This window comes from Capricornis sumatraensis, chromosome 17 (genome assembly GCF_032405125.1).
Source record: "Capricornis sumatraensis isolate serow.1 chromosome 17, serow.2, whole genome shotgun sequence".
NCBI lineage: Eukaryota > Metazoa > Chordata > Mammalia > Artiodactyla > Bovidae > Capricornis > Capricornis sumatraensis.
This window is the reverse complement of record NC_091085.1, coordinates 62,956,143-62,977,856: the sequence shown is the minus strand read 5'-3', so window position 1 is coordinate 62,977,856 and position 21,714 is coordinate 62,956,143. Positions and strand designations below refer to the sequence as shown.

Genomic DNA, 21,714 nt, shown 5'->3' with positions numbered 1-21,714 from the left:
CATTAGCCTTGAGGGGCCTTACATTCAGGAAGTCCTTCTTCCTGGGTACCCATGATGCACCAGGACATATGCTTTGAAATTAGTAGTCAAGGTGGAAATGAGTACCTGGGTGGAGAAAAGCCTGGCCTGGATGCCTCCAGGTAGCAAGCCACAAGATAATGAAATCCATTATATTCATAGTCCAGCCTGGCTTCCTTCAGGAAGGGCTTACCTGAATCACTTGCGATACACTGGCTACCAAACACTCATCATCTCTGAGGCAAAGATTCCATGAGCCCAGACCAAACCCCAGCCTGAGAGTCCAGGTCCCAGGGTCCAGCTGCCTGTGTGATGCTTTCTCATTCCTGACAGAGGTGGTGGAAATACACATGTAAACACTGAACTCACAGAGGTGGTAAAGGTTTGGCATCCAACCTGCAAACTAGAAGACAAAACGGAGCTGAATGGAAAAGGGGTCTTTACATTAAGCTTAAAAGAGATCTCACACTAGAAAGCCCCACTTGGGCAACTTTATTTTAAGATCCCTTGTCCCAGAGCAAAACTAGCCAGACTGTCAAATGGGAAGTGGCAGCCGCACTGGGTGAAAGTTGGTAAAGCTGGACCATCACCTTGTCGGTGTGCAAAGCCTCCTGGGAGAATCTGCAAAGGAAGTTCTGCCTCCCCAACTCCAGGAGCTGATATCCTGAGCTGGTGAAGCCATTGCTATTATTCTGTTCCAGTGTCTCTGTATCTCACCCTCATGACCATTTGCTGAGAAGACAAAAATATTTCCTTAAGAAATCCCTAGAGCCCCCCTTCTTTAGGCTCAAAGTTCATGGGAGAAACTGGGCGGGGGAAGCAGGCTTTTGATGGTGAGACCTATGCTAATACTTGCAGGGCCTGGGACAAGAGTATAGAAGGAGAAGCCACACACTAAATGTTTTAAATCAAGACAGCAAACTTAGATGAAGTATGTTCTCCTATCTTGGCAAACATATCCTTGAAATGATCGGGAGAGTCAGATTTGGATTTAGAGCCTCGGACCCCTCGGAGTGCCGGACCACAACATGACAGTGTGGAGAGAATCTGCCCCAACGCCCTGGTCCCTTCCATTCTCCCCTACATCTTGCTTCATCACCGTGACGGACCTCTCACACACGGACATGGACACCTCAGTCCAAACGTCCAAATTCCACTCAGATAGCCATGTTTGGACCTACAAATGTGCACACTTGAAGCATGGTCTATCCCTGGGAGAATAGATCATGGAGAGCCTGAAGAGACTCTGGAAGGGGACTCAGCAGCCATTTAAACAGAGAATTCTGGGACTTCAGGTCCCAGAGACTAATCTCAAGGAAAGGTTTCCAGGTAGCCCCGCAGATTTCTCGACCCATGGGAATGGTTGTCACTGGAGGAGACCCAGGCAGAGGTCCCTCTTGCCCACAGCTAAGCACTGTCTATTGATGGGGACCAGAACTGAGCCCACTGTGTCATCTGAGCTGAGACTGGTTTGAGTGTTTAAAGAAAACCATCCATTATACTTCTAAACACTCTATAGCCTTCCCAAGGGCTGGCTCTCCATCGCCTCCTTTACTTCTTCATCTGTTCTAGATCAGCCACACCCAGGATCCTGGGGGCCCTTCTGCATTCCCAGTCACCCCAAAGCCAAATCTCCAAGCCCCTCCCAAAGCTGTCTGTTACAAGCACATCCTCCGTGTGCCCCACCCCCCATCTTGACATCTCAGATTGATGCAAACTCTAGCCACCAATCTGCATTGTCAGCAAGGGTTTCTTGATCCAACTTGGGCGTTAAGGGACTGACAAGGTTAGTGTTGATGGCTTGAGGTCCCCTTACTGAGAAAGCCAGCCAGAAGTGATGCTTCACCTGTCAAGAACACTGAAAACCCAAAGTCCAAAGTTCAGGGCCAAGTGCGAGGATGTACAGAAAGGTGTGTGTTTTTACTTGTCATTTGCGACTCTAATGATGGACTCACCTTGCCCGCTCTTCCCTTTCTCTTACACCTTACCTACCTACTAAAGGAGGAGTTCTTGCTTGGTAAGTGGATATAATCCGCAAAGACATGAGAGCATTTATTAGAAGCCACTCGAGAACCTTAGCTACCTTCTCCAGGGGGAAAGGACACACGCAAATATCCGTAGAGAGCTTTTTGTTTGTTTGTTTTCAGTCAGACAATTTGACTTCCATTTTTTTGTCCCCCCACCCTTTCTTTTCCCCTTTAGTTGGAAACTACTAAAATATCATTTTGTGACTTTGACTTTATATTAAAAAAAAACCCTCTCATCTTTATTTCATGTCTTTTCCCCATGTGATATTTGTTTAGGGTTCTATTTGGGCAACTTTTTCTTTAAGAGAAAAAAAAATCAAATTCATTGAAGATTTGGTTGACATTTAAAATTTTGGGTTTATCTCCTTTTGTCGTTTTTAAGTTTCAAGATGTATTTTTTCAGGCCCATAGCTTCCTTTCTTTCCCCCTACCTTTCTTTATTTTTATTGTTGTTTTAGGTTAAGGGTGTTTACACACACCCCCTTTCTTTTAAGTTGTCTCTTTTGTTTGAGTTAATTCATTAGAAATTTTGTATAATTTCCTTTTTCTTTTGTTTAATCTGGATCGCATGCTTTTTCTCTGCATGATACCTAAATCTTCCAGTTATCCTAGCAGGGGGTTTAAAAAAAAAAAAAAAGATCTCCTTTCTGTGGTATTCTTTCAGGAATTTGTGCTTTTGTTTTTTGGCGTCTCTTCTTTCCTCTCCTCTCTCTCTTTCCTTTCGTTACAGTGCATCATGATGGTAAACATTTCTTGGTTATTTAGACGCAACCCACAGGCCCGGCACTCAGCAGTGTCCAACGGGTGTTTTTGCTTTCAGATCACTGGGTCGGGGTCTGCTGCTGACCTCTTTACCAAAACAGCCAGCCCGCTCACCACCTCCCGAGGACGCTCCCAGGAGTATGACTCAGGCAATGACACCTCCTCGCCACCCTCCACCCAAATCAGCTCAACCAGGTCTCGGGGTCAAGAGAAGGGGAGCCCCAGTGGGGGCCTGAGCAAGAGCCGGGACCCCAACAGTGGAAACACCTCTGATTCAGGGAACTCCTTCACCACTTCCTCACCCCAGAACAAGGGGGCCACTTTGGAGAACCTCTCCCCCACCAGCAGGGGCAGAGAGTCAAGGTCAGTGCACCTGGATGGGGGGAGGAGTTCTGACTGAGCTCCACCATCTCAGTCTCTCACCCTGGCACTGCGCCACACACACACACACACACACACACACACACACACACACACTCGAAGCCAGGAGACTTTTATTTGCAAAAGAGAGAGAAATTAGAATAATTAAGGGGGAAAAAATCAAGGAGATCAGCTTCAGGTATAGCTGGCTCCAGGGTCTCAAAAATGTGTCATTGAGAAGTTGCCTTTCCCATTACTTCTCTCAGCTCTGCTTTCCCACTCTTGGCTTTATTCTCAAGCAGATCTTCCCAAAACATTGGCAAGGATGCCATCCAGTTAACATCCTGTCAATCTAGCCAGCCAACGGAAGGGAAATGCCTCTTTTCCCAAAATTTCAGCAAACTATCAAGGCAAATGCTCATTGGCTCTGCTTAGTCCAGCTTGCTCACCCAAGACCACACACACTGCCCAGAGGAGGCTGTGTTCTTGGCTAGAATTTGTCACATGCCACCATCAGAGCTAATGAATCTTCCTGTGCACACTAAAACTGAGGGAAGTCTGGTTCTCTGAAGGGAAAGCAGGGCACTGTTAATCAGCAGGAGGAATGGAAGTTGGGCAGGAAAAAAAGATGTCAATCTCATCAATAATTCCAGGAGAAAGTCTTAACATTAAGTCACTACCATTTAAAAATATACCACAGTATTTCCTTTAAAGCTATTATGCAGGAAATACTGAACATAGCAAGAACAGCAACAGTAACAGAAACTATTATTTATGGAGCCCTGACTAAATGCTAGGTATTATGCCAGGTGCTTTCCACAGATAATCTTCCTTAACTCCTTCCACAACCTTTATGGGATAGGTACTATTATAACTTTCTTTTAGCTAATGGGGAAACTGAAGCTCAGAATAGTTAAAGAAACTCAGTTAATAAGGGCTGGTACCGGGACTGAAAACAGATTTGTGTCTCCAGAACTGCAGTTAAGCCTGAACAGCATCTAGCAGGTACCTGCTTAGTCTGATCTACATGGACAGCAGGATTAAATAATGTAGACCCAACCTTTCACTGTGAAATATAAATGATCTTTAAACCCATGGCTGTTTATGTCATGTCAGCTATGAGCAGAGGGCAGAGTGGAAGAGACGTCAGTTCTAAATCAGGGGAACCATAGACAGTAAAAGCGGGGACTGGCAAGGGACCAGGGACATGGGCTTCAGAGCTGGACAGATCAGGATTTGAGACTCTGGGTGGCCTTGAGCAAGCAACTTGCCCTTCTGAGTCTTCTCTGTAAATAAGGGGTAATAATAGTACCAACTTCCTAAGGTTGTTGGGGGAATAAATGAGATGATGCTTGTGAAGCATCCAGGATGCTAAGAGGCTCAGCATGTTTATTCCACAGCGGTTTATTGATGACCTAGGACATAATGTCTCAGGCTGTGTCCTAGGTGCTGAAATACAGTGTCCAGAGAGACATGAGTTCTGTCTCCAGAAAGCTTGGTGTCTGGTGGAGGGAGATAACAATTATAAGACCAAGCAAGCCATCTAGGGGTTGGGGAGGCATTGGGGCTGGGGGTTGTGATAACACATTGGAGGTGACACAAGCAAACCTAAGGGAGTCGAAAGCCTGAAACCACGAGTAGGAGTTGGTCAAATGAAGAGGAGAGGGAACAGGGTTCCAGGCAGTGGGCATGTTCTAAGGCATGCAGACAAGGAAGGGAACAGGACTGTTCCAGGAGAAACAAGTAATCCATTATGGCTGAAGTCAAGAGAGGAAAGTGCCAGAGCTGAGACTGGAGGCTGAGCAGGGGCTGGGTCACGATAAACCCATATTAATGTGATTTGAACTTGACCCTTGGCCCAATCCAAATGAACATGTCCTTACTAAGAACCAACAGGAATCCAGCATGGCTCTAGGCAAGGGGAGGATATGACAGGACCCTGTCCTTTGTGTGAGTTTGCACAAGCCTCTACCCTTCTTTAGGTCTCCATTTCCCCATCTATAAAATGGGCTACACCAGTTTCCTGAACTTAAATCAGCCAGTTTTTGAGCTGTTCCATATCCAGGTACTTCTGTTACTTTTATTTACTTTAATAAACTCACTTTTTAATACAAGGAAACTTATAGTACTCTCTTAAATAGAAAATTTTTATCTCTTGTCCTAATAGAAGGCACCTGTGAAAATACATATGATTAAAACAAAGTATTTAATTTTAGTTACAGTTGCCTACCCAAGGTTCTGAGTCTCAGGCCTGCTCTCTCTCTTTGCAAGTGTTAAAGGACACAGTAAAAACCCACTAGTACCCAACCCAGGCTTTCTCATTAATATAATCAGAGGGACTGAAAAAGACAGCAGAGAAACTAAATCTTGCACCATGGGGTTTGATCACACCCACCCTGCCCCCTCCCCTTAGGTGTGTTTTCTACTCTGTCTCTACTCTTCTAACATCTGTGGTCTGGGAAATCTTTCCAGAGGCAGTAAGAGGGGGAAAGGTGTCGGCGGGGGTGGGGGGCGGGGGGGGGGGGCAGCGCTGGTTGCAAGCGCACCACAGCCAAGGCAAAGGTAGGGAGGTGAGTATCAGCTCAAGACGCCCCCAGAGCAGTGGGCAGGCCAGTGCTAACAGTGGTTCTCCCCCATGCAGAGGATTTCAGTCACCATGTCTGGAATGCACCGAGGTGAAGAAGTCCAATTTGGTCCCATCCACAGACCGGAGCTCCCCCATGAGAGGGTGCTCCCGAAGCTCGTCCTACGCCAGCACACGCTCCTCCAGCCACTCCTCCCGATCCGCAAACCCCAGAGCCTCCCCCAGGTACACCAGGAGCCGATCCACCTCCTCTGGGAAAAGGTGAGTGCAGTTTGGACCTAGAATCTTCAGCTAGCTAGGGTAACTAGAGATGTCCTTTCAGCCCCAAGGAACAGGAATGGAACAGATTTGAGTTCAAATACCCATTCTATCCATTACTAGCTGATGGCCTTGGGTGTCAGTTAACCTCTCTGATCCTTAGTTTCCTCCCCTACTGAAATGAGAACTGTAATAAATCTTACCCTGAAGGATTGTCCTGAGGACTATTAAACACTTAAATCAGTACTTGGAACATAATCTCAGTTTTGATTGCTGTTATTGTCATGAGGATCCACTAATGTGTATCAATTATCTTCTGCTGCACAAAAATTGCCCTAAGGCGTCCCTGGTGGTCTAGTGGTTGAGAGTCTGTGCTTCCACTGCAGGGGGCACAGGTTCCATCCCTGGTTAAGGAACTAAGATCCCACACGCCATGGAGCACAGCAAAAAAAAAGCCCCCAAATGTAGCATCCTTATCAGTGAGTTTTGACTTCATTCCTGAATCTGTGGGTCAGCAGTTTGGGCTGGACTCAGCTGGTGGGTTGGCTGGGGGCTGGCTTGTTTGGATGACCCCAGCTGATTCATCTCTGCTCCACGTGGCCTCCCATCTTCTAGCAGGTTTATCTGGGCTTGTTCATGTGGTGATGGCAGGGTTCCAAAAGAGAGCAGTAGTATGCAAGTCCTCAGCCTAGAAGAAGCATGATCTCTTCAGCCATTTCCTTAACCACTGCAAGTCACAAGACCAATCCAGATAGATACAAGGGATGCTCCTTTTAGTGGGAGGAACTGCAAAGTCATCTTGCAAGGGGCATGGATACAAGGAGAAGAATTGGGCCCATCTTTGCATTTTACCACTCAATGCCAATAACCATTGGTTATTACTTGATTTTCTCATGTGGAATGATATAGCAGAATGCAGAGACATGAGATCTCAGGAATTGGAAGATTGCATCGAATCTAATCAACCCATGGCTTCATGGAGTCCAGCGTCCCTCTACAAACAAGAACTTTCAACAGCAACCAGACTGTTTCTCTGTTGCAACCATATAATCAAAACACAGTTACTTATGTAGGTGTTTACCTCAAGACCAGTTCATTCAGAATAAGGGGGCAAGGAATTCAACATGATAGAGTGACATAAATAGAAGAAAAAATCAGGCAAAATGGAAAATGAAAGAGAAATAGAATTAAATCAGGAAGAAGGTTAACTCCCAAAGGCAGGTCCTACCTTTCTGTATAGTCAGCCCTCTGTACTTGGGAGTTTCACATCCCTATTTATGAAAGGCCAGTGTATTCAATGTACTCTGCCATTTTATAAAAGGTTCTTGAGCATCTACAGATTTTGTTATCTACAGGGGCTCCTGGAACCAGCCCCCAAGGTCCTGAGACTATGGAAGTGTGCTGCCAATGTGACTCTGAGCTCCCTGGCAGATGAAAATGGGAAATTGTTCCTTTACATTATAAACAAAAAAGATAAAAATTGAACTAGTTGCCTGGAAGAGCAGTTATTTCTGATTTTTAAGTATGAAAAATGACTCATCTGGTTCCACAGAAAAAGGACAGTATGTACCACAGTGGATAGAAATGCCTGACATCCTCTCAAAGTGTTCAAAAACATGTTTCATCTTCACACTCTTTACTAACATCTCTCAATAGATGGGGAAAGAGCAAGTTGGAAAAAGCAAATTTTTCGGGGGCCACAGCTGGACATACTGACCTAGGACCTATTCCTTGTCCACACGCCTTTCCTCACCCTGGACAGTATGTAAGAATAGAGTCCCAGAGTGATAGTTATTATGATCGCCTAAGAAAGTAGGACTTCCGTGGTGGCTCAGAGGTTAAAGCGTCTGCCTGGAATGCGGGAGCCCTGGGTTCGATCCCTGGGTCGGGAAGATCCCCTGGAGAAGGAAATGGCAACCCACTCCAGTACTCTTGCCTGGAAAATCCCATGGAGGGAGGAGCCTGGTAGGCTACAGTCCATGGGGTCCCAAAGAGTCGGACACAACTGAGCGACTTCACTCACTCAAGAAAGTAGGAAGGGACTAAGGAACACATAGGTGAGGGCAAGTTAGAGCAAGACTGCTTTTCAAATTGAAAATAGATAGGAAAACTTGGGATAGTGTCCCCCCTACTCATCCCTGTGCCCATGGCAGACACTGCTAACCCATCACAGCGCTCTTTCCCACTGAACACAGACATGGCCGCATAATCCCTCCCAACCCTAGCAGCAACAACTAGCAGATCAGGCCATCAACTGTGAAATGAAAATTACTTGAAAGACTGAGGAAGCAGGGTAGATGTTTCCGGGAACCTGGTGGAGAAACCAAGGGATTGGCTTCTCTAAAAGTGGGAGGCATTAGCAAGAGGGAAGAAGTCTGGAAACAGCATAGAGGCTAGTAATTTGGATGCACACAGCATGGTCCAGCAGAAGTCAGGAGCATCTTGTAGCCAAACAGACAGTGACTAGCTGCGTGACCTTGAACAAATCACATCATCTCTCTCTGCCTCTGCGTCCCCATCTATAGAATGGGATTGATAACAGAGTCTAACCCTAGGAAGTGCTGAGGATTAAATGGGATAATATACACAAAACATTTAGTTCAAAATCCGGCACATAGTAAAATACATAATAATCATATAATAATAAACATTTCCTGTGTGCTGGCTGTACACAAAATGCTAAGTATTTTACCCTAATTTACTTGTTTAATTGACAATTCTAATTGGGTAAGTACTTTTGCCATTTTACAGATCAGAAAAGTGGCCCAGATAAGTGAAATCACCTACCCAAGGCAACACAGCTACTAAATGGCCAGGATAGGAAGAACTCAATAAAGGGAAGTTGTTGGTAATAATTATTATTAACCATCCAAAAGGGAGGGGATTTCATCCTCAGGTAAGGGCTTGGGTTCCTCCGCCTGACCTCCAGAAATAAAAAGGCCCGGTGACCAGATGAATGAAACGCTAGACAGACGGGGCAAGCCCGGCGGAGCTCAGCAGGCCCCTCAGCGGCTGTCTCCTCTCCTCCAGGTCCTCCTCGCGCTCTCCCAGCTATTCCTCCAAGTCTGGCAAGAGAAGCCCGCCTAACAGGAGCTCTAGGTCGCGCCGCAGCCCAAGCTACTCCCGCTACAGTCCCAGCAGGTACAGGCCCCGCCCCCAGGCACTGACCCCACCCCCCTCGAGCTAGGCGCCACCTCCGGCCATGCTCCTTTGTTCAGGTCCGGAATCTGCCTGCAATGCAGGAGACCCCGGTTCGATTCCTGGGCCAGGAACATCCGCTGGAGAAGGGATAGGCTACCCACTCCAGTATTCTTGGGCGTCCCTGGTGGCTCAGCTGGTAAAGAATCCGCCTGCAGTGCAGGAGACCTGGGTTTGATCCCTGGGTTGGGACGATCCCCTGGAGAAGGGAACGGCTGTCCACTCCAGGATTCTGGCCTGGAGAATTTCATGGACTGTATAGTCCATGGGGTCACAAAGACACGACTGAGCGATTTTCACTCCCTCACTCACTCCTCTCCCACGTCCTCTCCCTCGAGCATCATCTCCCTAGCTCTGTTCAGTACCTCTCAGGTCAAGCCCTGCCCGCTCATGGATGGGAAGATGACTCAGCATTCCTAGTGGTTCCCTATGTCCTATCCGAGCGGCGGTGAGGCCCCCAGAACCTCCCTGCATCCTCATGTACTTACCCCAAACCCTCAGCCATACCCCGGAATTCATATCCCCAGCCCTCAGCCTCTTCACACAACTAGTACTACCCCACATCCCTATATCCAGAGCCCCTAATTCTCACTTCTTCCTCGGCACCTGGGCTCACCCACCTAACCTTCATGTCCTGAGCCCTGCAATGCCCACCTTCAAAGGCTGACAGCCCTCCCCACGCCCAGCTGCACCCCTCCTCAGCAGCCAGTCACCCACGTAGACTCCCCCATCGCCATGCCATCTTCCCTCCGGCCTTCCTGGGGGCCCGTGCTGGTCCTGTCCCTTGCCCCAGCGGGGTAAAGTGGGCAGGAGGGCAAAGTGGGTGCCCTTCTCCCACACGCCCACACCGAAAAACCAGGGCAGCCTCAGCTCCCCGGTAGCCACCCCATCACCGTACCCCTTCAGGGAGCGGAACCCCAAGTACAGCGAGAAGGATTCGCAGCAACGCGAGCGCGAGCGAGCTCGGCGGAGACGTCGGTCCTACTCGCCCATGCGGAAGCGCCGGAGAGACTCCCCGAGCCACCTGGAGGCGCGGAGGATAACGAGGTGAGGCCAGGAAGCCCGGTACCACCTCCACCTCACTTGCACGCCCTTCCCACCCGCCCACCCGCTGGAGCCTCCTTTGGGCTGCATTTCAGGACTGTAGGAGGTCAGGGACCTCCCCAACCGCTGGAATGAGGTTTCAGTTGAAAGCCTGGGGCGAGTCAGCACCCCACCACCCAGAGGGCTTGCCAGAAGGGGGCAGGCGCGGTGGGCGGGGCTCGAATGAGGTGGCAGGCCAAAGGGTGGAGCCTGCCTGAGGAATCGGGTGTGGCCGGAACCTGCGGAAGCTGCGGGGATGCCGCATGTTGGGCTGGGCCATAGAATGGTCTGGCCTTGCAATGGGAGACCCAAGCAAGGAACTGAATGAGGACATTGCGTGGGGGTGGAGCCAGGCAGTGGCAACAGACCTCCACCCTTAGACCCATGCACCCAGATGCAAGGCTTGAATACCACTGTAGGTTGTATACTCTGAACCAAGTGTAGAGAGGGCGAACAGGATTGTTTAGGTACCAGAAGCAGGGGGCGGGGGCGAGTGGGGTGCGCTAGTGGATAAGGGGAAGACCAGTATTTTGGAGAGGAATCTTGGCTGTGCCACTTTCCGGGTGAGCTGGGAAAGTCTCTTCACCTCCCAGAATCTTTTTTTCACCCATGAACTGCTGGAGGAAATAACTCCTAGAAGTGTCAAAAGGATACAATGAAAAGGGGCAAAGAGATATGAGTGCAATTTACACACTTAAATGCAGAGCACTAAGCCCACTGTGTGCCACTGTGATGGACTGGATGGTCAGACTTGGTAGGTAAAGATTTCTGCAACAGGTAAAGTCTCAGATGAGAAAAGCCCCAGAAGAGAATCCTCAGGCCTTGACATGGAGAAAATGGCTGAATGCTGCCCTAAAAGCGGCTTTTGAAAATTGGTGGGTCTTCCTCCTGGTCCTCCAAGGGTCAGCTCCTCAGTCCAGAGACCCACAAGGGAAGGAGAACCCTGGCTGCCCATGCCTCTTCACTAGAGATGACCTGAAGGAGAAAAAAGAGCTTGTGCCCCAGACAGTAAGGCAAGGTAATGGTGTCATCTCTCAGACGTCTCACTGAACAGCCTGCCTTGGCCTGGGACATGTGGTGGGAATCCTATACTCACTGCCTTGACTTTCAGAGGTATCCTTGGAGTGGACTTGGAGGAAGTCTAAGAAAAAGGGACTGGTGTTTCCAAAGGCTCTCTGGGTTATGTACTCAACCCCAAATAATCCACCTGAGTGAATCCATTCAGTGTTTTCCAAGCTTCCATCACCCACCGCCTTTTGCCTTGTCTGATTAAGTGTACTGCTTACTTAAATTTCTTTGAATAGATACGCCTTTTTTTTTAGGTCCATACATTTATTTCAAAACGAAACTTGATACACTACAATAAATAGAAAAATCAACCTCCTTTGCCATAAATAGAAGGTTCTAGTAAAAATAAAAATAGCAAAACAAAACTGTGATTAAAGTTGAGATGTAGATTCTGGGGCCAGCTGGATGCTCTCTCTGAGCCCAGCCTTGAGATGTTAAAAAAGCGAGATTATCAGCACTAGACTGAGACCACCTCCTTGATGTTCTCAGGACTACAAGAGAAGAGTAACAGGAATTTTTTTCCCCCTAAGGAGCTGGGACATATCTCCTAGGACAATGCCTGTGCTCCCGGGATTGCAGCTGGGAGGAGTCCTGCCCTGACACTTTCCCCCTCTGATCTCTGCAGTGCCCGGAAACGCCCCATCCCGTACTACCGGCCCAGCCCCTCTTCTTCCAGCGGCCTCAGCAGCACCTCCTCCTGGTACAGCAGCAGCAGCAGCCGCTCAGCCAGCCGAAGCTACTCCCGGAGCCGCAGCCGCAGCCGCAGCCGCAGCCGGAGCAGGACCCTCACTAGCAGCAGCTGCAGCTCTCGCAGCCCCAGCCTGGGCTCCCGGAGCCGGAGCCGGAGCCGGAGCCGGAGTCGAAGTCGGAGTGGGAGCTACAGCTCAGCAGACAGCTACTCCAGCACAAGGCGCTAAGCCAGGGCCCCCCCGCGAGCCCACTGCCTGTGGAGCCCCTTTCACTCTGGCATTCTCCCCGACTCCCCAACCACCCTGCCTTCTCCTTGGTGACAGACAGCACTGAGGGCTCCCAGGCCCTGTCCTTCCTGCTCTCCTGGGGAAGAGGAAAGGAGGGTGTGGGGGCTTCAGTCTCCATGTGGAGCTACTAGGAGCCTGCACCACCCCCGCTGGGGCTCAGCTCAGGCCTGAGCATGTGGAGAAAAGCCTCAATGGTTTATAAGGAGCAGCGAGTCCATGACTCAGAAGTTTGGGTCTGGCCAGGAAAATGTGGAGACAGTTCTGCTAACCCACTGCTGCCAGGCTGCACACCGAAGACCAGCGGTATTAATCACATCTGCCCTCATTCTCCTCTCACCCAATCTCGTGGCTACACGTATATGGACCCCCGTGGATCCCATGGGGTGAGGGGTGGATATTAGAAGAGAGCAGGGTGATTCAGGTCCAGGAGAGGGGATCAGGAGTTTTAGCTCCCCACATAGGCCAGAGCAAGTGCTGAAAGGCTATTGGGTCCTAGAAAGGGGGACACGTGACTAGGGGACATGGACATTTCACTTGGTAGTAGGTGTCGGGAGCTAGGAGATGGACTCTCTGTCATGAGTCTAGAAGCAAGAGCGAGGGAGGATAAGCCCACTGCTCCCAGTATCTCCTTGTGGTCGGGAAGAGGGGCCCAGTAGTTTCTAGCCATGGAGAGGTCACCATGCCATTTACACAAAATGCCTCTTGGTGGCTCACAGGGACCCTGCGACCTCTGAGAAAGGACACAACGGACAGTCAGGACAGCTGGGTCTGCAACCCCACTTCCCAAGTTTGCCTCGGCCCCAGTAGCTGGCAACAGCTTAATTCCACGGGACCATCTGCTGAACATTCCCCAGTGCTGTGGCCAGCTGCCAGTCCCCAGCGCCAGCCAGTCTGGCCTTACCCTCTGGTTGGCGCCTGCCTGCCCCCTCCCCACTGCCCAGAAAGGGCACCCTGGATCCTACCCAGTGCAGCCAAGCACCTTCTCACCCACCTACCACCCTCAGCCTAAGGCACCCATTTTGCCCCTCGGGAATTTTGCCAGGATGGGGCACAGCAGCCCAGGTTTGGGGAAAAGATCCAAATCCAGAGAGTCTGGGGGAAAGGAGGTTAGATGCTCCGAAGCTCCTGCTGGTTTCCAGAGCTCTTACCAGCTTGGGAGAAGCCCACCCTCGTTTCTGCCCTCACCCCACTTCCCCCCAACCCCCGCCCAGGGCTGGGCAGTGAAGGTAAGCTGATCTGCAGCACACAAATACCACCAGCTGCTTCACCCACGGAGGGCACTAAGAACAGGGGCATGAGGGAGAAGATCCTTAAAATAAACTCTGGGGCATCCCCCTCACCAGCTGACTGGCTTTCCGGAGCCTTGCGGTGAGGTTCCAGTTTGTGGTGGCAACAGCAGCAGGGCAGGGCGTGCAGGGAGAGGGTGAGAGGGACAGCGCCCAGCTTTGGAACCTGGGGCACTGGGAAGCAGAGAACCAAATATTCTTTATCCCTTGTGCCCTGAGGAGGGGAAACATTTTGGGCGAAAAAAATCCTGTTTCTGAGAAGCAGTGACGTCCTCCCTCCAGCAGGAGAGGGGAGCCGGGCCCCGGGGCAGCAGCAGGGGACCCAGCCTCTCCATGGCACCCGCTGGCCCAGAACTGGGCCCCGCCCGCCAGGACCAACGGATGCCAGCGCGGTCACTGCAGAAGGCCTGATGGCAGGTGCCCGGGGCAGGGGCAGGTGCCCTGGGAGGGCCTGTGCAGCAACTGTAAATAACCCTCTTCCCCGCCCAGGAGCCCGAACTGGAGCTCCCTTCATGGAAACAAAGGCTTTCTGGAGCCACGGAACCTCCTTAGCAGGACAGCAGTGAAAGACTCAAGAGCCCCCGTCCAGACTGCCTTCATCCACGCAATTCTGGGGGACCGTTTTTGCCTGGGGCTCCTAGCTTACCTCTTATTTATTTATTTATGTTTATTTATTTATTTATGGGATTCCCTCTGCCTCACTCTCTTTTTCTCTCAGTTGCCATTAGCAGTATTCAAGTATTTATTTATTTATATGGAGAGGGTGTGTGTATCTGTGTGTGTGTGGTGTGTGTGTTTGGGGAGGAGGGGAAGCGTCTAAAGTATTTTTGTGCATCTCTCTTTGTTTTTTCCCTTCGTGTCTCTGGGTGGGATTTGAGAGGCTGGAAGTGGGTAGGGATGTTTGCCTTTTCCCTGAAGGGGAGCGACTTAGAGCTCTAAGCTTGGAACACACTGGAGGTAGGACAGAAGCACTTCAGGCCAAAGATACATGACTGCGCCCAAGTTGGGTGAAGTTCAGGCCTGCACCGCAGTCCCCTGCCTACCAGTTACCTAACTGAGGTACCAGAAAGATGAAAATGGTCAAGAAGCTTATGAGCTAAGGTGCTGACCTGACGCTGTAGAGGCACAGCTGACATGGGGGTTAGAGTCTAAAGTTAGCACGTAAGGCAAAAGCTTCAGAGTCTAAATCATCTGTGAAAGACCTTCCGTGAGGCACCCAGTGTGAGACATACGTGCACCTCTGAGTCTCACCCATATTCCAGGGAATATATTAGTGGGTGAGGTCATTTGCTCTTCTGAGCCTAAGCTAAGTGTTTTTATAGAAGTTACACATGCTTCTGAACACTCCCTTAGCTAATTTCTCCCCATCCCCTGTGAGCGCAGGGTTGCCCTAGTGGCAAGGTATCAGCCATCCTGAGAGAGAGAGACAAACCCAAAGCAAAAGCCTTTTTCTGTGGCCTCAGGAGAGAGCATACTACTATTTCTGAAGCTGGAAAACAAACAAAATGAAAGGAGCAGCCAGAGGTTCCCCCCCGCCTCCAACCCCCTTGAGAAGGCCATTTCAAAACCTGTCTTGGGAACCAGGATCCAGAGGTCTTGACCAGCCCTGGCTCTCTCACCCACTAGCAGCTGAGTAGAGAGGGTGCCCGCCCTTTCCAAAGTCGCTCTTCACTGCCTTGGCATGAGACTTTTTCAACATCCCTGATTGTTTTCCCTGGCAATGTGACTTCACTCTGTTCTAACCCAAGCAAAGGAGGACCCCTAGCCTGGGAAAGCTTGCAAGAACTTAAATGCCTCCTGGGAGAAAATCTGCCCTTCCCTGTCACTTGATGTGTTTCTCAAATTTCCTTTACATTCCCTTTTCTCTCCATCCAAAAATGAAACTCTTAGTGGGGCACTGGTAAGCCTTATTTAACCAGCACCCCCACCCCCGGCACTGCTGGTTCTCTGCATCCTTCACCCTCAGTACACTTCTGCTTCCAGGGGATGATACAGACGGCCTGCTGCTCATGGTGAGGACTTACTGTACCAAGCAGTATGGGAAATGGGAGGGAGAGGTGGCTTGAGGTCAAACAACATGCGGCCCTTTGACCCTCCTGCTCTGGATAGTCCCTGGATGTGTGGAGGCAAATTGCTTCTTTTCTCTGGGCCAAAGTTTCCACCTTTGAGAAGTGGAGGAGTTTTTGAGATATAACCCAGAACATTGACCTGAGGCCTGGGCAATTCTTCAAAGACCTAATGAGTTCACTGAGACTTAGAGAAAAAAGGAAAATATCCTCAAACATTTTTAGGAGGTTCTCAATCATGAGAATAAAGCCTAAAAGCAATGTGTGAACTCCCATTAGTAGATTCAGAAAAGTGAATTCAAATCCCCCACCCAAGAACATTCTAGTTGATCCAGGTTGGACTGCATTCCTGTCTCCATCTGTTCCCTTCTTTGAAGGAAAGTCAGTCTTTCAGAAGCAAAACACACAAATTACAATGTTTGAAAGACACGAGGCTCTCAGTTTCAGAGAGCCCCCATCACTTTATTTACCGAGATCCATCTTCCTTTCCAAAAGGCTTTGCTTGAAGAGGTGAATATTTGGGGTGCTCCCAAAGGTTTGAAAGTCCATTTTTTTTTCTTCTCAAGTCTCATTTTTATCTTTTCTTTTGCTGTATTCCTTTTCACAAATATTCAAAGTAGCCTCACGTGCTTTACTTTCTTTTCCAGCTGAATAGAAAATTGTGTCTGATTTAAAAAAAAAAAAAACCAGAATCCTCAAACTACATCCCTTCCATTGGCCAACAGTGTCCAGCTGAGGACCTTAGGGGAGACACAGCGTCAATCGAGTGATGCTTTGTTGCGTCCCCTTCCTTCTCTGCACCATGGGCCAGTGATACCGATGGGGTTGCCATCTCCCCTCTGTCTGTGGCTCCTGTTTTGCATTATTTTCGGTTTTCTGAGGGTTTTTTGGTTTTGTTTTTTTGTTGGTAGTTGTTTTGCATTGTAAATACCATGATGGGGGCCCCTCATCAGAACGTGGCTTAATGAATAATTTATTTCCTATTTATTGAGTGGTATTAGGAGAGGTGAGAGACCACCTCTTCTCCGGAAATGTTATTGGAAATCAGTCTGTCTCTCAGCTCCACTGTCTGCGGTGGGGACGTTCTCGCCCAGGTAATGAGTGCTAGAATCACCCGGCAAATTGGAATTGGCAGAAACGGAGGCTTCAGTCATACAAATTAAGCTCAAATGGAACTAAAACACTGGTTATCTCCGGGAAAACCTCATTTAGATGGAAATTAATTGAAGAATGAAATGCCTGTGCACAAACCAACTTCTATTAAAAAGTCACAACTCCTTGAAAAAGAGAGAGAGGGAGCGAAAAAAAGAGAATGAAAATTGTAATTCCTTTTCTCCGGTCAAGGAAAGCTATGCCTCATCTTCTAACGAGCCGAGCCAAAGAGACTGGAACAGCGTTCTTGTGTGGTTCTCTTGCCTATATGTGTCTGTCTGGGTGAAATGGAGTGGTTCTCGGGTCTCAGTCTTATCATCTGTAACGTGGATCTTGGCCTAAGTGTTCTTTGTAGGGTGGAGGAAAGGGTTCTAACTCTGAGGCGGTGAGTTCCAGACTGTCAGATGTAGAATCCCTCATGTCTTCTGCTGACTATAGGTTGAAGGGTCAGAAGAAAATAAAGAAGCAGGGTGTGGACTTAATTTGCAGAGTGAGTTGGGAGCAGCTGAGTCCTGGCAGGAACAGGAGACCTCCAGGTTCTGGCACCTGGGAACTTCTGTGACCTGGTGAAAGCCCTCTGTGTGAGCCTGAACGTTGCTCCAAGCCCAGCCATCTAGCACACTCAAAGCACAGGCCCGGATGACTGCTGTGCTCCGGATTTCAGACCCCGTGTGTTGTGTCAGGCCACGTTTACCGCAGCTGCTCACACCAGCCAGCGAGACTAGTCATGTTGCCGTGACCCATTTTTCAGAGGAGAAGACTGAGGCCCAGGAAGGGGGCACTTGACAGGCCCAGGCTCCCTTGAGCTCTGATCTGCCCGACCCCATGCCCTACCCATGCTCTTCCTGGTAGCTCTTTCTTGCCAGGCGTAGGCTGTGAGGACTTCTGTTTGTGCTATGCCTTTTCTCTCCTGATCCCCAGCTGTCTCCTTCAGCAGTCGTTGGCCAAGGACCCAGTAGAATCTACCGCAGCAGCCCTGGGAGTGGCATTGATCCACCCTAGAGCCATTTCTCCACATCGGGGGCTGGAACTCCCATCTGGAAAACCCTAACCTGGGAGACCCACCAGCAGCCCAGCTCAGCCTGAGCACCCGGCCTCTGCCCGCCCGCCCACATCAGAGGGGGGGAAGCCACTGTGTCCCCCGGCATCTTGGGACCCTGTCCTCCACCCAGTGACACAGCGGCCATGGTTTGTTTGATATCTGGTGTCCACAGCTAAGCGTAACCTTCCCGGGGTTTCTGGCTCTTTTTTCAGCCTGTACAAAACATGTCTCTGTTCTAATAAAAGGGTCCATGGTACGGTGTTCTCATCCTTGGCCCAGCGTCCTCTGTCTACGTATGGTGCCCAGAATCAGAGGTAGGGGGACAGGGTGGGGACAGAAACCAGCCAAGCAGCACCTGCTGTGGGCTACACATCGCCCCAGTGCTCACCTTGCTCCTGTCTTCAAAGCAAGCCTGTAAGTATTTTGGGTTCACGTTTACATTCCTAGCAGCCACCTTTCCCTAAGCCTTTTTAATCTTCGTCTTTGGCACCACCTATCTGAAGTATAGGGGTTAAGATCTCTTTTCTGCTAAGAGGAAAATGGAGGCCCAGGAAAGCAAAGTCACCAGCCCAAGACCACAGAGTCCATGAGAGGCTGCAAGTGGACTGACTCCTGACACATCTCTTCTCTGCTCTGCCCCACAGCACACCTGCTCATGCAGTAAGTGGCCAGTTTTCTTCGGTAAATTTTTTTCTCTGAGGTCTTCGTGGTCAGGAGGAAGCTCAGTCCGGGGCACAGATGTGGGAGTCCAAAGACCTAGATTCTAATCTGGACCCTAGTGGTATGCCAGGGAGCAAGGACCACACCCCACTGGGCCTTGGGTTAGGCATCTGTAAAACAGGCACAGCAACAGCGACCTCCCTGGGCTGCTCTGGGAACCAAATGGAATAGTGGTGCTAAGAAAACAAAATAACAGACTGAGTGCATGGAAAGCACAATGCTGGTAAGCCTGATGACTTTTCTGAATCGAGCCTGAGCTACAGGAGGGGCGCAGAAAGACAGCCTGAAGCAGCCAGCTCCGAACAGTGGGGCCCCCAGGACCCAGTGCAGGCCTCCACAGATGTTCTCGCTGTCCCATGGGAAAGTTTCTTACCATAGAAAACGGGTTGACAGGGCAGCCCGGTGGACAGAGCTGGGACTCTGGGGAGCCAGGGAGCCCAGTGCACGGTTGCCATGGAGAAATCTCAACTCAGGGCTGCCGTGTCTCTCAATTTATCCAGAGAATCTGAATTTTTAGATTGAATTTCTTGATTTTTAAAATGTTCAAAACTCATTCTTTTTTCAAATACTGTGTGGGTCCAAAAAAATTGTGTACATGCATGCACACACACACACACACACACACACACACACACACACACACACAATACATATCATCCCAGGATAACATCCCAGGGGCCAGAGAGGAGGATGTGACTCAGCCCCACCTTCACCCCTACCCCCAGGGCTATTGGGAGGTTGTTTCAGTCCCTTGTTTACACATGAGTGGGTTATTAATTAGCTCAGGAGGAAAGATCAAACAAAACAGGCTACCACCACCCCTCCAGAAATCTCCCTTGGGAATCTTAGATAGGCCTGCCTCCCTGGGGAAGATTCTAAACTATCACATCACATCACCACTCCCTGCCCCGCCACCCCCTATCCCCACCACCCACGCGGATTTCCTTCTTCCCAAATTGGCTTGGTTAAGGCAACCACCAGTGTCCTCTTTTGAGACTTCATCAATAAACAATGATAATAATAATTATTAATACTTTTTATGGATCAATTATCATGTGCCAAGCCCTTTGCCTACCTTTACCTGTTTTTTGCTAATAACCCCATTTAGCCTCATTTGACGGAGCAGAAAATTGAGGCTCAGAGAGAGAAGTTCGGGTAGCTAGTGTATGTTTGAACCGAGGTCTGTGGGCTCTGGGGCCATTTCTGCTGCACCTCTCTGCCTAAGAAGGTATGAACCCCATCAACTTGGAGCTAGCCCTCTCTACAGGCCCCTGAAAACTTTTTCCAGAAAATGTGTGCCAGGAGGTGGCCAGCCGTGGAGGTCTTTACCCTTCTGTCTGTGTTCTGACTCCCAGTTTTGGGTTACGGGCACCCTTGGGTTTGTTCTTCCTAAAATCGGCCTGAACAGGCACCCCACTCCATCCTAGTCTCCAGGGGGGACAGCCCTGCTTCCGCAGGTGCCTCTCCTTCAGGCCAGGTTGGCGACTGCCCAGGGATGGAGCAGAGGCAGCGGCCACCCTAACCTCCTGCAGCCCCAGGGGCACACATCGCCCTCCCACTGGGTGAAGGCACACAGACAAGCAGGGGTGGGGGCAATATCGGAAAATAAAACTTCCCAAGAGGCAGGGGCCCCTAGCTTGCCTCACGACCTTAGCAAATCAAGCCCTTTCTGGGCCCTAGTTACCCCACCTGATTTGGCTTAGACCAGCGGTTCTCAGTCCTGCCTCCAGACCTGTGACCTTTATCAAACTACCCATACTCAAGTCCCACTCTCACCCCGAATAAGAATTCCTGAAAGTGGTTGCCCATTAGCAGCAGTCTTTTTTAAGGTTTCCCAGGTCATTCTACTATGAAGCCAGGGTTGAGAACCTCCAAGTCAGATGGCACCTAAAATGTCACCTGCCAACCAGATCTGACATCCTGAGTGTGGTACGAGTCGTCATCACAGACAGGAATGGAGAACACAGGCCAAAAACGCTCACTCTTGTAGAGGACCTGCTCTGTGCCAGGCAGGATGCCAAGCACTTCACAGGCATCGACACAAATGACTTATGTGATTTCGTCTTCACATCCTTATGAAGTGTGTACTATTTTAGGCTGATTTTACCGATGCAGAAACTGAGGCACAGTCAGGCGACCTCGGATCATATGGCTAGTAAGTGGCACACGCTGGATGCTAGAATGAGGGTGAGTTCAAAGGGACACCTAAAACAGCCTTGGAGAGTCAAGGAAGGCATCCCAGAGAAACTGACATCAGGGCTAAAGCCTGGGAAGTGAGTGGAGTTGACCAGGCCAGAAAAGGGGCCCAAGAGAGAGGAGGGAGGGGCTGGGATGGCAGGCAGGAGCAAGTAAGTGCCTGGGTGCGGGAGCGGGCGGAGTGACCTCACCTGCCTAAAGTCTGGCTCTGTCCCCGCCTACCCTTGCATTCCCTCCATAGCGCTATTACTATCTGAAACTAGTGTGTTTACTTGTTTACATGATCGCCGTCCATCTCCAAGAGGTCAGAAGCCTTGTCTACCTCATTCATCCCCCTCTCCTGTATGCCCCGCAGGGAGTGCCAGGCCGGCCCCTGGCTGGCTGCCATATAGTTGAATCTGCTTGGGGTTGCCAGCTCTGCGCCTTACCCTTCCAATTCCCATGCATTTTTAAGCTGGTTAATTTTTACTTCATGTTGGGGGAGGGGTGGATGGGGAGAGTGGCTAGGTGGACAAAAGCAGCGACATGTCCCACACAGGCTTGTGCACACGCTGTCCCCACTAGGGGCTGTTTCCCTCCCTGGGAGCGAGGGGAGGCAGCATGGGGTGTGAGGCGGACAGATGTGGGCACCTACTATTCTCCCAGCACCGTATGAGCCTCTGGGGTATAAGTCCTGGGATGGAATAAATGGTATATTTTTAAAAGGCAGTGGTTGAGAGTGAGGACTTGGGAGTCAGAAAGACCTAGATTTGAGCTTGACTCCGCTACTTCCTAGCTGTGTGTTTCTGTTTAAGTGACTTAACCTCTCTGAGTGTCAGGTTCATCATGCTTCCAGTGGGGACAATGAAAGTGTCAGTATCATAAAGGTGCCATGGAGATGCATAGAGGTGATGCGTGGAAGCACTTAGCCCAGGGCT

General features: G+C 49.9%; 1 protein-coding gene across 1 annotated transcript in view; it reads left to right on the top strand.

The window, feature by feature from the left end:
- SRRM4 (serine/arginine repetitive matrix 4) overlaps positions 1-12,275 on the top strand; it is a 169,437-nt gene extending 157,162 nt beyond the window's left edge. Inside the window, exons 9-13 of the mRNA XM_068990317.1 lie at positions 2,866-3,170; positions 5,809-6,012; positions 9,040-9,150; positions 10,114-10,254; positions 11,984-12,275. Of these exons, the coding sequence (XP_068846418.1) occupies positions 2,866-3,170; positions 5,809-6,012; positions 9,040-9,150; positions 10,114-10,254; positions 11,984-12,275 (1,053 nt within the window). The remainder of the gene's footprint in view (positions 1-2,865; positions 3,171-5,808; positions 6,013-9,039; positions 9,151-10,113; positions 10,255-11,983) is intronic.
- The last annotated feature ends 9,439 nt before the right edge of the window (positions 12,276-21,714 follow it).